General features: G+C 48.1%; 1 protein-coding gene across 4 annotated transcripts in view; it reads right to left on the reverse strand.

Annotated features, from left to right (window-relative positions):
- The window catches only part of GRIK4 (glutamate ionotropic receptor kainate type subunit 4), a 141,242-nt gene extending 128,172 nt beyond the window's left edge, over positions 1 to 13,070 (reverse strand). For all 4 annotated transcript variants that reach the window (XM_075723317.1, XM_075723318.1, XM_075723320.1 and 1 more), the window contains exon 1: positions 12,989 to 13,070. In XM_075723317.1, the coding sequence (XP_075579432.1) occupies positions 12,989 to 13,070 (82 nt within the window). The remainder of the gene's footprint in view (positions 1 to 12,988) is intronic.
- Between the last annotated feature and the right edge of the window lie 1,974 nt (positions 13,071 to 15,044).

Consider the following 15,044-nt stretch of genomic DNA (forward strand, 5'->3'; position numbering starts at 1 on the left):
CATTCATCCCGGCCTGCACCTCTACGATATGAAACCAGGAATAATTCTAGAGGACATGGCTCATGCAGACCAGCTGCAATGAGTCTGCACAGTGCTACAACAGAGGGTAGTGAACAGCAATCCCCCCAGCAAGAGAAAAATATATGGGCAAATAGAGCCCCTTCCCTGCCTTCTTCCTGCTATCCCAGCTCTAACTTCCTCCCTGAACGCAATTTTAGCAGCATGAGATGCAAGAACTTCCAGCATTTGTAGAGACCAGGTTGTCAGGACAGCCCCAGGAAAACAGGCAAAAATGTAAGATGGGAAGGCTCTGGCAGGCAATGGCTCAGCTCTGCCTGCTAGCCAGTTTTATTAGCTCTCCTGACAACCACAACAAGGGCTACCAAAGATGTAATATTTACAGAAGACAGTCTCCTTTGAACAGATAGGAGAATAACCCAGACAGGTTACCCATGGACTCCTACAGGCGCTGGAGCCTGATCCTGGATCTCCCGCATCCCTTCCAAGACTCCTAACCCACCAATGACTTTGCAGTTGATTTCTCTCTCAAAACTGTCTGAAAACAGCTCAAAAATTCTTCAGTTTTTCCAAGTACAGAACATAAGATATTCTGAAACCTCAGAGTTACATGACTAAGAGGAAAATCAAGCTTCATCCCTCCTTGTGCATTAGCCTTTTGTAACTCACATTCAGAACCTCCCCTCTAAGCCATGTGCCCCTCCTGCATGCCATAAGCTCCCGGGTTCAGGTACCGGCTCCAGCAGCCAAGAGCAGAGTCCTATAGTGCTGAAAGATGACTGCTCAGCACTAAAATCAGGTCCTTCCCTCCACAGACTATTTTAGAAGCATCTGGAGCAGTAATGCTTTCATGACTATCACTGAAGAGATGGGTCAGAAACACATGCGAGATGACAGGTGACATCTTCATTAAGTCAGGTGGCCAGCTAAAGTTAGCTAAGAGTACCTGGTTGCTCTTCTGCAACAGATCTGCTCTTGCAGAAGCAGATAATCAGTGCCCATTAATAATTACTAGACTCTCTCCGCAATGAAATTGCAGCCCTCAGGATTTCCAGCACTCTCTCTTTCCCTCCTAAATACAGCAAGAGTTTGTTCCCTTGCAGCACTCCTTTCCAGTGCTCAGGGAGACGTCTGACTGCATTCACCCCAGGAAGCATGAAGTGCTGCATGGCCCTGTGCTAGAAATGCTCCCCAGGGACACATGGCATCCAGAACAGATATCACCTAACCAGAAGTGCCCTCCTATTCTGCCAGCAAAAGAGAAGAACTACCCAAGAAGCTTGAACAAAGATCAAACCCCTTACCAGGCAGCAAACAAGATCCTCATGAAAGTACAAAGCACTCATGGGCAAACTATTACCTCCCCTTTACTCTTGGGGCTCCATTCTGGAGGATGATGGCACAGTCAGTCCTTCCCCTTCACCACATGCATGTACCCCCATAGGCTAAGCTTTCCCTTCAGGAATCCCTGCAGCAGATTAAAACTCGATTTATTAAATAAGGCAGTACTCTAACAAGGGTAATCTACAGATAATTTCACTCATTTAAACCCTATTTCATCTCAACCAAGTAGACTTATTTCCATTTAACAATCTTAATTCTTTTAGCACTTTCTGGCTCCCAAATTGGCTTCGACAGCAGAATTGACATTCAGCCATCATTTTCACATAAAGTTCCATTTAGTCTCTCCAAACCCCTACAGTGTCTGGAGGTGCAAGAGGAATTCATTAGCAGTGTCTTTGGGAAAATGAGCCATCCCTCCCTGCAGCCTTCTTACATTCACAGTCCTCATTTGGCAGGGGTCGAGTCAGAGCTGGCAAATGCTGGGCTAAGCTGCTCCTCCACTGCACATCCCGCCGTTGCTCCCCTCTAACTCCATGCTCAAGTCCACCTCTGTGCTGACACATGAGCAACTGCCGCCTTTGCTTCTCTACCCACTGAGCTTAGCATTTCGCTTTTATCTACGGGCCACAGAGCTAAAATCTTGCAGCCTTTACCCTGCTTGCTTACTCAGGTGCTCCCTCCCTCATTCCCCCCAGCCCTACAAGCACCAGGTCTGCACGTCCCTCCCCGCAGGGAGGTCTCTGCCAGCCCCGAGAGCCCTGTGGTCCATGCCCTGCTACTGCTCCAGGCTACCACTCTCAGGCATAACTGGCCACGGTTATGAGCACCCTTCTGCTTCTCAGGCATCCTGCACTCATCTCCCCTCCAGAGATAACACCCCAAAGAAGGCTCTGGGGTATGATGCTACCCTAACATGATGTCATCCTCTTGGATGGCTTTCCCAGCAACAAACAAAACATGGGCTGAGGGCACCCATTTGTCCTGCCTGCTCACAGCTATTTTAGCTATGGATGGTGCCCTGGGTGTTGCCCTCTTCTCTCCCACATGCACACTGCTTTTCCTGCCCATCAGCGCAGCCTACAGCTCTGTGCTTTTCATAGCAGATATCCTACAGAAAGGTAAAACTCATTCTTTCAAGTTCTTCCATCCTTCCCTTTTTCCTCAGCATTTTTTCAGCAACCTCAGCCCGTAGCTTCAATCTCATCACAGTGAGGTCTTTGTGAGGGAGAAGAGGAGCAAGAGGAGCACAAAGCTGGGAGCAAGGCTTTGCAGGGAAGGGCAGGACCTACCCCTCGCAGAGGCCAGAGCCCTGCGTAGGGCCCAGCACCCAGGAAGCCAGGATCTCTCACCTGCTTTGTCAGCAGGTTGTTCTCTGCTGCTGGGGTTGGGACTTTTTCAAATGCTATAGGTTCAAAATACCCGGATATCAAGAGCTAGAGCTTCTGAATCCAAGCCAGGCCAATCTGGGCTTTTAGCTTTACAGGGGTGTGTTTATCTTAAACTGAGCCACAAGCAATTAGCTGCAGAGGGGCACTTGAGATAAGTGCCCTTTCAGGATAAGAAAGCACCTTTTCTGGGAAAGTTGCCCAACAGCCATGCAGTGCCTACTACTAGCAAGAGGGCTTTAGCACCTCGCTGAGCTGAGCACTGCACACATTGCATCCAGGAGAGCTGGCCCCTGAGCTTGCAGTCCACCCAACTACAGAGTGAGGACGAGTGAACTTGCCAAGAGTTACACAGCAGGAGAAGGAGGTATAAACCTCTGAACACAAGGCATATCGCTTCAAACAGAACGAAACCCTACCTTCCACTCACAGCGTGAGGATCTCAGCTCTGCTCCAACAGACTGTTACAAGCTGGAGTTGCCTTGCTGTCTTCCTCCTCCCATCTGCCATCCTCCAGCTTGCCTTCTCAGAAAGGTTATAATAGCTCACAGGTAAGAACTTTGGCTTTACCTCAACTCACGTTTAGAAACTTGGGCCACTACCTTAATCTACAAGGCTATCCTCCACCTCACTTCCTGAAAATGACCTTCAAATCACATCATAGTCAATACAGATATGCATCTCCCTAAAACCAGGCAACCATGCTCTTCAGCCGTGTATCCACAGGTGCCCCATCCTCAGTAGTCAGCCTTATAACTGCTCCCTGCCCTCCCACACCAGCAGCTGCTGCCTAGACAGAGGGCCTGCTTCCTCTGCGTGCTTATACAAATTTTGTAATTCAACCCAGCTCCTGTCCACATCCAAAAAATCTCCTGCTCAATTCAGGTGGTTCTTTAAATGCAAGTTAATTGGTCCATGGAGAGGAACAAATTTGAAACTCAAAGTATTGCTGATGCTGGCACTAAGTTTTCAGGTGCTCTGAGCTGCCAAGACAGCTGCTCTCTATCAAGTGAGCACTGCTTTGCAGCGTGATGGCACTCACTCCAGCAAGGGTCTGCTAAGGGTATTTAATTCAGGTTTATTCTGCAGTGAAGTCAAGCTCACCACAGAGCGTGTGAAATCCATCCTTCCTCAACTGCCCACACAGACAGCCAAGGGCGAGGGGCTGGGCAGCAGTAATCTGTAATGCAGACTAACACACAAGCCTATCGCATGCCGCACTGGAGCTTTCTGCAAAAATTCCAGCTTTGCTGAGTTTGGCTCAGAGTTTGAATTCATTTTGGCAGCTGTTTAGGCAGGGAACCAAGCATCTTTCATTCATGTAATTGACTTTTTTATTCATATATATATATGAAAAAATAATGAAAGAAATGACAGAGTAGCTCTTGCTATGACTAGCTTTCACTCTATGAAACAAAAAGATCTGTATTAAAAATGGCTCAGTGGCTAAATACACAAAGTGCTGCCCAGGGGCAGTAACAGGTTATACGGCTCTCAGATCCTGATCCAAGGATCAGGAGAGATCTGGGAGATCTCAGGGAGAATCTTCAACATTCAGGAACAAAAGTAAAAAAAATCAGACCTCCGAAGCAAAACTCGGTACGTGCACCTACCTGTGTCTGCCCTCTGTTGCTCCCCCTGCGATTGCACAGGACTGTGCCTGTAAGGGATCCATATATATATATATATACACACACACACACACACACGACCTTTTCAGGGACCAGCCCACCTCTCCCTGGCTCCTCTCCTTAAAGCACATTTTCCTCTTCCTGCTGAATTAGCACCTACTTCGAACCCGGTCACCTTCCAGATCTACAAAGCAGTACAGCATCCAGGCACACCACAGCTTTACCCGTGCTGGTGAGCAAATAACTTCCATTAAACAAGCAAATGAAAAACTAGAGCTCTATGCTGATTTGCCGCTTGAGCGGCACGGCTCTTTTCCATAACTACCAGCTGACTTTCTCACCCAGATGCTCTGCACACAGAGATCTATACCTATATAACGTGTATGTGGATATATAATGAATCAAAACAAAGCTTAAGGCCTCTTGGGAAGCACAATGTAGTCTGCCTCTCAGACATTAATGAACAGGAACAGATTAGTAAGAACAACTCTGCCACAGAGGTGCAAAACACATAAAGAGATGGTCTGTCTCGCTGAATCTACACCTCTCCTCACTCCATGCCCTGTAGCACTGATCTAAGACATAAACCTGCTTGGCATTTATTATTCATATTATTATAGCGCTGGATTCCTTAGACCAGGAGCTCATGATGTTTTACATGGCAAAACCACAGCCTGGAGAGACACCCCCCAGGCTCCCAGGTGAGGCGAGGGGCACTGCCTGCCCCGGGGTGCAGGCAGCAGGGGTGCAGGCAGCAGGGGTGCAGGCAGCAGGGGTGCAGGCAGCCTCGTGGGTGCTGGCTTGCCTGGCACAAGCCACAGACACCCTTCTCCTGCAGGGCCATCGACGGCAGGACAGGTCACCCCACTTTGCACCAAGCCCCTCTTTCCTCCATGAAGGCTCCCCGGAGCGTGCGGCTCAGTTCATTTTAAGCCAAATACATTCAACCCTGATCACATGCAATTCATGTCGAAACAAACCTCTCTGGTGGAGGAAACCATCAGTCTCTCCCTCGTTGGTATCCGGTCTTCACTCAGTAGGCCCCTGACTGTTTAAAATCAAAGCACAAGGAAGCAGGGATACAGGATTTCTACACCTCTCAAGTACTTGCTTGCAGCTCAACCCAATTCCCACTCGCTTTCTCCCAGGGCTCCTCGCTCGGAAGCGCTCGCTTTCCTCCCGCAGTTTTTGCTCGCACTTCGATGGTGCTAATGAGCCTCCTGCCTCTGCAGGCAGAGAAGCCGCCCAGCACAACCCCGGGAAAATGCTCGCAGAGCCAGTGGGAGCAGCGTGCAAAGCCCTGCCAGCACACAGCGACCACCCGGCGACCGCATTCTCCTCAGATACCAACCTCAGCACACACGCAGGGAGCCTGAACGCTCTGCCCTGGCGTCCAACATCAAAAGCGTTCAAGAAAATCACTTTTCACCTGATCATTTCGGAGAAGAATGGGTTAGATAAGAGACCGCAGCAGTCACCAGCAGCGCGCAGCTCCTCTTTGAACAGCTTCAGTTGCCTTTTCCTGGAAAAAAAGGCTCCTTTTATCCTGCAAGTAGCCTCCGTGGATGAGTTGCCTTTACAAGGCCACTCAGGACAGGGAAGGTACGGCTGGGAGGTAGGGCACTGTTAGCCACTCTTCCTGGCACTAACACAGCAGTACCTGCGGACAACTGCAAAGAATCAAAGGGCAAGCCTAGACAAGGCATTGCTGAAAGGGCCTGGCATCTATACTGGCGACCCTTTTGAAAACAGGTATTTATGCACATAACTCGGAAAGCATAAATAAAATATCACTCTCCTAGAAGAATAATGAAAACAAAATTAAAAGGGAAAATAGTTAACAAATGAATATTTTATTTTTCTCTACTCCTCACTACTCTTCAGCAGCAAATGACAAATAACTACAAATCTACTTCACCTTAATGAACTTAACTGGGCCTTTTTAATATTGGGGGAAATTAAACATTTACAATGTTTCAGCCAGACAAATTGACTAAGTCATGCATCAACAAAGATGTGGATACCTCTCCTCCTCCTCCCACTCCACAGTTCTCTGTTTCTTTAGACTCTCAGATTCTAGGAAAGTCCTGAATGAAATGTGAAAGCCTTTTTAAAAAAAAAAAAAAAAAAAAAAAATTAAAATCAATATATGCCAAACCCTACACACAAGTGCTCAAATGAGCCCAGTGAGGCATGAATCGAGTAAGGGATGGAACTGGATCTCAGGCACCCAGTAGTACTTCCCAGCTCCAAGGGCTGGGTGTGCTGGCGGGCCACATCCCAGGGCAGGTCTCCAGGAGATGGGCGACCTGAGGGGAGCCGTGGGGCTCCCCTGGGAAAGCCTCTAGCTTGGGTTCCTAGGGAGTAGGACGCCAACATACAGATGGAAAGCACCTACCCACATTTAATGTCAACCTAGCTGCAGCCCACACCTGCTCCTGTCACTGCGGCACGGGGACAGCCCTCCGTTCATGCCTTATTTCTCCGGATGCAACTCGGCAAACATTTTGCAAACAGTTAACTCCTTCACCGTCCCTCGTGCCCAGAAGGTACCCCTTGACCTGACCCCCAGAGCAGCTACAGCCTCCTCCCACCCCGCTCCTCAAGCCAGGCTGGTGTTATCACAGTCCGAACACGACCGCACTTGAAAGCGTACGTGCAAGGAGCGCTGCTGCCCCTTGGCGTGCGGGTACAGCCTCGGGCACTGGCGCCCCGCAGCTCACTATGACGACCAGCTCAGAAGAATTACTTTTAATCCTTTAAAAACAGGTCCACGCACAGAGAAGCCAGCTAATCACAGGTATATCAGGGACCTGCTTTGTTTCCAGCCCAGTTCTTCCTCTCCACTCTGCTGCCTTCTGGCGAGGAGTCAGTAGCTGTGCCCGCTCCTGCACAGCCGGTACCTAACGCCTCTGCTCCTACCGCCGGTGGGACAGCTGGCCAGAGAGACAGCCACCTAACCCCTACCAGAAGCTTTGTTTTCTTAAACACTAATCGTAATTACAAGTGGAAAGGTTTTCCAGCAACAGCACCACCATGTGAGGCTCGGAGATTGTTTCTCTGCTTTAAGCTGATCACAGCAGCCTTGCTGGGTTCAAAGCCAGGGTAAGGCCATTTCTCTGCCGGGGAATAGCAAATTGGTGGACAGCAGTTTATTGCAGTTGCATTAGTATCATCCACAAAGTCCTTGGATATGCCAGAAAGCAACCCTGCATAAGGAAGAGTTTGTGCTTAAACACGCTCCTCTGCCTCCATGCAGGCAAGAGAAGTGGCGTTTCACGCCGTGTCAGCAAGGTGCCATCAGGGTATGGGGCTACTGAGGCTGGCACAAGCCAACCTGCCACAAGGCCACAGCTCTCCCCGCCTGCCATAAAGGGCACAGTCGTGTTTCTCCCCATCTCGGGCCGCACCCCTGGGAGGAAGCATTTGTACCTGCCGGCGGAGGCTGACATCAATATTTTTCTCTTACAGCGTCCAGGGGACTGACTTCACCTTCATCATCAGTGGCACTATCATCCTTTAACATGGTAATGTTAAATAACATGTTGCCTTGTGGGATTTTCCCTGCAGTGCCTTTAGGAGAATTATGTATATCCTCTGGGAGTTGGGGAAGCTGAACTAAATGGTCCACAATTCTGTTCATCGCCATTATCGTTCATTTTTGCCTTACACGTTTTTAATGCTCAGCACTTCTTCCTTGCTTCAGCCCTCCAGCTCAGACCCACCAACGTACAAACCGCACGGGAGAGGGCAGAAGCATACTGTGCAGCTACGGGGCCTTTCGCTCACTACACAAGCAGCTTAGTATCACAGGCACCTCGGGAGGGTAATTACGCAGGGATGCAAGGCCACACAAATGATGCTCTGCTACATAAGGTCTGTGACAGGTCTCCCCCCGTGATAGGTAGGAAACAGAGGAGCAATCGCAGTGATGCAGAAAAAGGATGCACGTCCCCAGCCTGCCTCTTCCCACCTACTTCAGCATGCACAGCTAAACGCCAGTGCTCTCCTACGACTCCACATGCTCTGGGGGATCCCAAGAACATTTTCTTGACATTATAGTTCCATGATCAGAGCAGATGTAGGAGATCCACAATATTCCAGATTTTTGGAAACATGCCTAGAAACAAGGACAAATGTCCCAGGCTGGCACTTCTAGTGACACCTCACCGTCAGTTTGGATTCATGGAGACTTTGACCACGCGTTGCTTCTCTGGTGGATGAAACCCTACCGCAAGCACTGGGACAGCAGTGCAGATTGCTTCAGTTATCAGCTGAGCAAGTGGTGGATGCATTACCACCGAGCATGGGGTAGAAGAACACTAGGTTTCACCAAAAAAAGTATCCTAAATGCTAGAGCTGGATCTTGCCTTTTGTATAAAGTTTGCAAGGTTGGGAAGTAGAGGGAGGGAAGGAATTTGGACAGACAGAGGCAATTACAGAAAAGAGCACTTTAAAGAGCTGCAGGGCTGAAGGAGGCCTTGCAAGGAGTTTTTCAGTAGATCATATGTCAGTGCTACTGAGCCTACTGCTAGTTAGGGCATTGCCATGTATAAACTACAACTTTGGCTTGTATATGAATTTTAAATGAGCTGTTAGTACACCCAATGAATCTAGCAAGAGAATACCAATTTAGGACTCTGACGGTCTGCTCTGTAAGACCAAGTAAATAACTCAGTAAATAACTCAAGTAAATTTCCTGACACTTTATTGAGCATGAGTGAACAAACAAAAAACAAACCCAGAATTACTTCTACAGCCAGTATATGCCGCAGGAAGGCAGAGCTAAGGGAGATGCTGGCCCGCAGCACACTGCACCAGCCATCCTCTTTGCCTGCCACTGGGGCAGGCAGGAGGCAGCTGAAGTCTTTCGTGCTTTTGGTGTGGTTGGATGCAAGACAGCATGTGCAAGGGCGCATGTTGGGCAAGCACCAGCTACTGGGTTTTGCTCCTAGGACCAAGGGCTACAGGACGGCTTGAGGCAATTCCTTACACACCTCCTGGAGCTCTTGAAAACTACTGAGAACATGCCGATTCCTGCCTGCTTCTTCATACCCTAATTACAATCAACTTTTGAGCATCCAGAGAAATAATACCTCACCAAGGCAGACCAGGTGAGCTGACTGATAAAAGACACTCTTAGTAAAAAGGCACTATTTTGGATAAAGCATGTGGGTCAGTGGTTTTCCCTACAAAGGACTCCAGAGCAGTGCGAACTAGTAGACTTTCTCCAGGATGGAATCGGAAGGGAATACACAGGGTTTAAGGCTGAAAAAAAGGTTTGCAACAACGTTTTTTCCCATGTATCCAGGAGAGAAATAGAGCATACAATAGGCTACAGATTGTTCCTATGCATGCCAAAGTCACAGGGAAGGTCACCCTGTAGCCTATATTCTGCTCGGTTTTTTGCATAGATGATGCCTCTAAAGCTCACTGCAATGCAACACTCATTGTCGGTCCCATCCAGGCTAACAAAACTTCCTGTCACTGTCTGCTCAAAGATTAAGCAATCTGCTGCCTAGAAACTCCACTGAGAAATATCAGGGCCAAGGTCCACATGAAACCCCAAGAAAGCAGCGGGGAATTTCAGTGCTTAGTTTAAAAGCCAAGCCAGGTGCCCCTGAGTCAGCACCACCGTGCCTCCTTCTACCCTGGAAGCCAAGCACAGCAGGCAATAATCTCTTCTAGCATCTTGGTGAAGAAACCAGACATAGCATCGCCTATGTTCACCTCACATTACTAATCATATAACTGTGCATTTAAGCGGTCCACTACCAGATGGCTTTCAGCATTATTTTAAATGTTAGCTTGCACTTTCTTCGAATATTTAAATGTTCATGCTGGTCTGTTTTCCTTTTCTGTGCAGTGCATTGATTTATGTTGCTAGATACCATATCTCCCTGCCTTGCCAAAAGCATGCATTTGGGAATGATTTCAGGGCTGCTAGTAATATTTTTTCTCTCATTTTATTTTGTACTTTATTTTTATTAACTTTTTTGCTGGATATATTGTTAAAATAAAACCGTGTCTTGAAGAAACAAAACCAAAACCCTAAACCCCTCCTCAGCTCTTTGCCCATCTGCTTCAGACACCATTTTCAGAGAAATCAGCTCTGTGGCCATGAGCAAAGCAGAAGCAATAGATATGTACTAACATACGTACCCGAGCTTCCCCTCCCTCAGTAAATTCTTGCTTTAGGCTCACGTGTGGGAGTCAGCCAGGTCCAAGGTCAGGACTGGTGGTGTCCCATTCTCAAGAGGCAGGAGGTGACTGGAGACATCCTGTGACTTGACTGCAGGATCTCTGGCCACTCTTACATTTAACACTATCTGGCACAAAAGCCACAACCTCCAGTGCCTTTTAGAAGGATTGGCAAAGTTCCTTCCCATTCCCTCAACATTACTCCTTTGAAATCTTGACTTCTCCATTGCCTTTGCAACATCCTAATACAAGTTCTTCAGTCCTAGAAGGATTCAACAGACCGATTTCCACTGCCTTGCCCTGTGCAAGCTATGGAAATCCAGCATTTCCATCCTAGACTAGGCAGTGGTGGTGGTAAGTTTTAAGAGCAACTGTGTCCGGTGCAGCTCCATTATTTTTGCACAGGAAAGTTAAAAGCAAAGAATTCCTAAATGCATGAGGATTTTAAAACTGGAGAGATGGGTCCAAGAGAGCATGATTTCAGTGCGAGAGTTGAAGACCACTGACGGAGCAGTCTCTGGGATGGAGACCAAAGCACCGGCAGACCGTTGCTGGGTAACTCTGCACAGCAGCCTAACCACCAGCACTTCAGCCCTCAGCCTCTGCAGGTACACAATGCTGAGGAGAGGCTTACATTTAACCAGCATGTGCTCAGCTATTCACCACCACGCATCTCTGCTAAGCGCAGAGGCGTACAGCTTTGTACCTGTGCGAGGCAGTGGGACCAGGACATGCAAACCATGCCTGTGTTCAAGTGTGTGAGTAATTCCTATTATGGATATGCCTTCAGGCCCAAGCAGTGTGTCAAGATCTCCTTCATCCAGCAGCGGATACCAGGCACAGAAGACAAAACTAGTATTTGGACAGATGGAGACAGCCAGCTTTTCTACCACCACTGCAGTTACTCATGTGTCCCCTGAACACACGACACCCCGGCTTCTTCTTGCCTGCCCTCAGGCATCAGCACTGATGTGGCCTCACAGCAGCCACCACTATCTCCATTTAGGGAGCCCCTGAGCATGCACCGAGCTGAGATGTGGAAGGCAGCAGCTAATCCCACCTGGCAGTTGCCCCCAGTGTGGTGCAGCACAGATTTTCATTTCCAGTCCTCAGCCAGGAACACAAAAGCACAGTCCCATCCCTCTCAAACTCCTTCCCATTTCACTCTGGGTTGCACTGTGGAGGTGGACAACCATGCCAGTTCCCAGACTGGTTTGCAGCCCAGTGCTGCTGTGTGCGCTGCCAGGGGAGCTCGCTTTCCCCTCACGCTCCCAAGCACCCACAGTACTTTCCCCACAGAAGGAGATGGCTGGGGCACAAGGCGTAATACTTTCAGCATCCTGATAACGTACCGTCCATCCCCATCCCCGTCTGCTGGCTCAAGTGGAGGATCTGCCAGTCAACATAAAATGCAGTCTGCAGAGCTGAGACTATGCAGCATGAGTGCTCCACATGAATCACAGATGCTGGAGATATAAAACACCCAGCCACCATTCCCAGACTCCTGCCAGCACAGACCCTCCCTTGCTATATTTCTGAGCAGCTCCATGCTCCGCTAGCAGAGGGGAGAAGTAATTTTACTTCAGGTGTCACCTGTGAAAGTTGCAAATGGGGACAGGAATAGATTAGCTTTTTATCTGCAACAAACAGTTAATAAAACCAGCTAGTAGCTCCAGAGAGAACAGTCAGGTAAAGCAGTTTCCTTTCTAAACAATAGAGCAAAGTGTCAATACTACAAAGCAAGTTTCATTACAAGGTTTCTGGACGTATTTCTTTTCCCTAATCCGCACAAGCGGCAAGCAAAGATGACAGTGCCTCTTCCTGAACACTTTTTAATAAAGCCCAAAGGAGACCAAATGCATAGGACTTCTTACAAATGGAGCATTTTGGAGTTATTAATCTTCTTGTGGCACCACTTAACTAGGTTCCGTTTGGGCTCAAACACTCCTTGCTCATCAATGTGGAGAAAAATAAATTTGTGACAAAAAAAACCCCTATTTCCTTTTGTGTGAAGCTTAGGAGAGCATCAAGGGAGGTAGGCCGTGGAGGGGGGAGCAAGTTTCATTCCTCAGTCCGTCTTTGAGGAGTGGCTTTCACTTCAAATTTATACAGAAAGAGATTCCCATCAGGTAACATTAGCACCGTAAAAATCAATGCAAATATGTACACTCAATATAAACTGCATTTCATTTACAAGATGAAGGAGAGGACATTTCCAAAATGCAGGTGGGACACCACAGCTCAGCCAGTGCCTCAGCCCCCCCTGAACGGGGAGCACACCACCAACGCAGGCTGCCCGGCCACCCCAGGCAAGGCTTGGCTCCCCGGTCCGAGCGTGTCTACGCAGAGTGGCCCAAACAATGAGTGGAAGGATGGTGAAATGCAGTGCAGAGCAAGCTTTGTACTCACCGATCCTCAGGGAATGGGGGCTGGCAGCGATCTTCATTAGCCACAGCAGAAGGAGCACCAGAGGCGCCAAGACACGGGGCATCTTCTATAAATCCTCATGGAGCCCTTTGGTGGTCTGGGCATGACATAACTCTGCAGAGGGAACACACGGCACCGTGAGCACCTCGGCTCCCAAACCAGCGACTCAGCAGGATGACACTGCTTCACACTTGCCAAGCACTTGGGACAAAGAGTCTATTTACCAAAGGAGGAGGAGGAGGAAGCTATTTACAGACTATGAATTATTCAGGAATTGGAGTCAAACTGGGCAAAGAGCTTCTAACAAAAAATGGAAAAGAAACACGAGGAAAAGTCCAAATATTTCATCTTGGCATTTTTAGCATTTCCACAAAAACAAGTGGAAATCAATATTGAGTCACATCTCTAATTTTTCTTTTTTTCTTCCCCCTCCTCCTTTTTTTTTTACTCAAGGCAGCCTGCAAATTAAAATATAATACTGACTTCTGCTTTTAGGATAGGACAAAACATTTTCATACCAAAACATAATTTGAGGAATGGGAGTCAGAGACAGAGTCACTTTGGCCACCAAACTAGAAACCAATTCTTTGTACTGCTCCAGCCCCCATGACAGTCACCTCCTCCTTCCCTCCCTTTCATGCGTGAGAGGATTCAGGCCGACACCAAGAGCAGGACCATTTGTTTTCTCCTCTCACAATGAACACCACCCCAACACACGGAGGTCCAACTTTCAAAGTCGAAACATCGTCAAAATGAAGAGCAGTAGGTGGATAATCCACAAACCTATCATTAGCACAGATATTGGACCTGGCTGTCCCACTGCAGACTCCCACAGCACAGTTAAACAAATTTTTAACAAATACCATTTTAAACAGCTACGTAGAGGGTAGATTGTACTTTACAGGAGAAATGGTTGTCCCTCAAGTTGATAAAATTATCTCCACAGGCAGCAGTGTCCTTAAATGCTGACTTTGAGTATTTCATCTGTTACCTTATCTCTCCTTTCTCCAATTTTCTGGCAAACATTCTCACACTGTTCCATTTGTCTAATTCTTAGGCCAAATACCGAAGTCCTGACACAAAGTCTTTAATCTGCCTTTGAAGTTACCACGGGTTTTGAGAAAGACGTAGCTTTTTACTTGCAATTTTTAAATTCATCTATTTTTAGATTACATTTAGACTTCCTCCATCTCATCTCAGCACTCCCCAGAGGGGCTATCCCCTTTTTACAGACAGGGAAGGGAGGCAGATGAAATATTGAGACATGGCCATATAAACAAAGGCAATGCAAGGGCTGAGCAGGGAGCCCCTGCATATCTCCACTCCCTGGGGCTTGATTTCTTTCTGGATCACATCTCTCTTGGGAAGCTCCCACCAGCAGCCCTGCCTTCTGCATCCCAGTTCTCTCAGTGTTGAGAAAATTGAGGGACCCCATGCTCAAATGTCAGTTGGACATTTGAAGAGCATCCCAATTTCAGAAGTTGTGTGCTCAACACATTTTTAAAAAGCAGAAGCTGCCAAAAACCACCTGGAAATCATTAGCTACCTCTGAGAAGGGCAATGGCAATTTTCCCTTTTTTTTAGCGGGAGTTATAGAGTAATGCCTAGGGACGAAAAGCCCTAAAAGGTTAAGCACATGGTAAATTGGTTACTTAGAAGCGTTGGCAGCAGCAGAGACAGATTGCGGAGCAATGTATCATTTGCGCGCTTTGAAGCAGTGATTTCAAAACTTTCCAAGTTATTGACAAAACAGCAGGATCACGTCAAATTAACTCACACGGGTATTACAGCCCAGGCTGTGGAACCGGCGCTTGCAGCACTGCAGTTGCACGCAGGCACACACACATCCCCTCTCCAACCTTCCCTGCAGAGCCAGAGAAGGAGCTGGGGGGACCTCAAGAGGAGCTCGAGGTCTGCACCCCAAGGAGCTGCATCGCGTTCAGGATCAGCTCCAAAGCTGCTCCCCAAGACTCACAGTGTTGTTTTCCTCCTTTAGGTCCCACTTCTTGCACCTCTACCCTAGGCGTGCTTTCAGTGC

The sequence above is a fragment of the Pelecanus crispus genome, chromosome 19 (genome assembly GCF_030463565.1).
Source record: "Pelecanus crispus isolate bPelCri1 chromosome 19, bPelCri1.pri, whole genome shotgun sequence".
Classification (NCBI taxonomy): domain Eukaryota; kingdom Metazoa; phylum Chordata; class Aves; order Pelecaniformes; family Pelecanidae; genus Pelecanus; species Pelecanus crispus.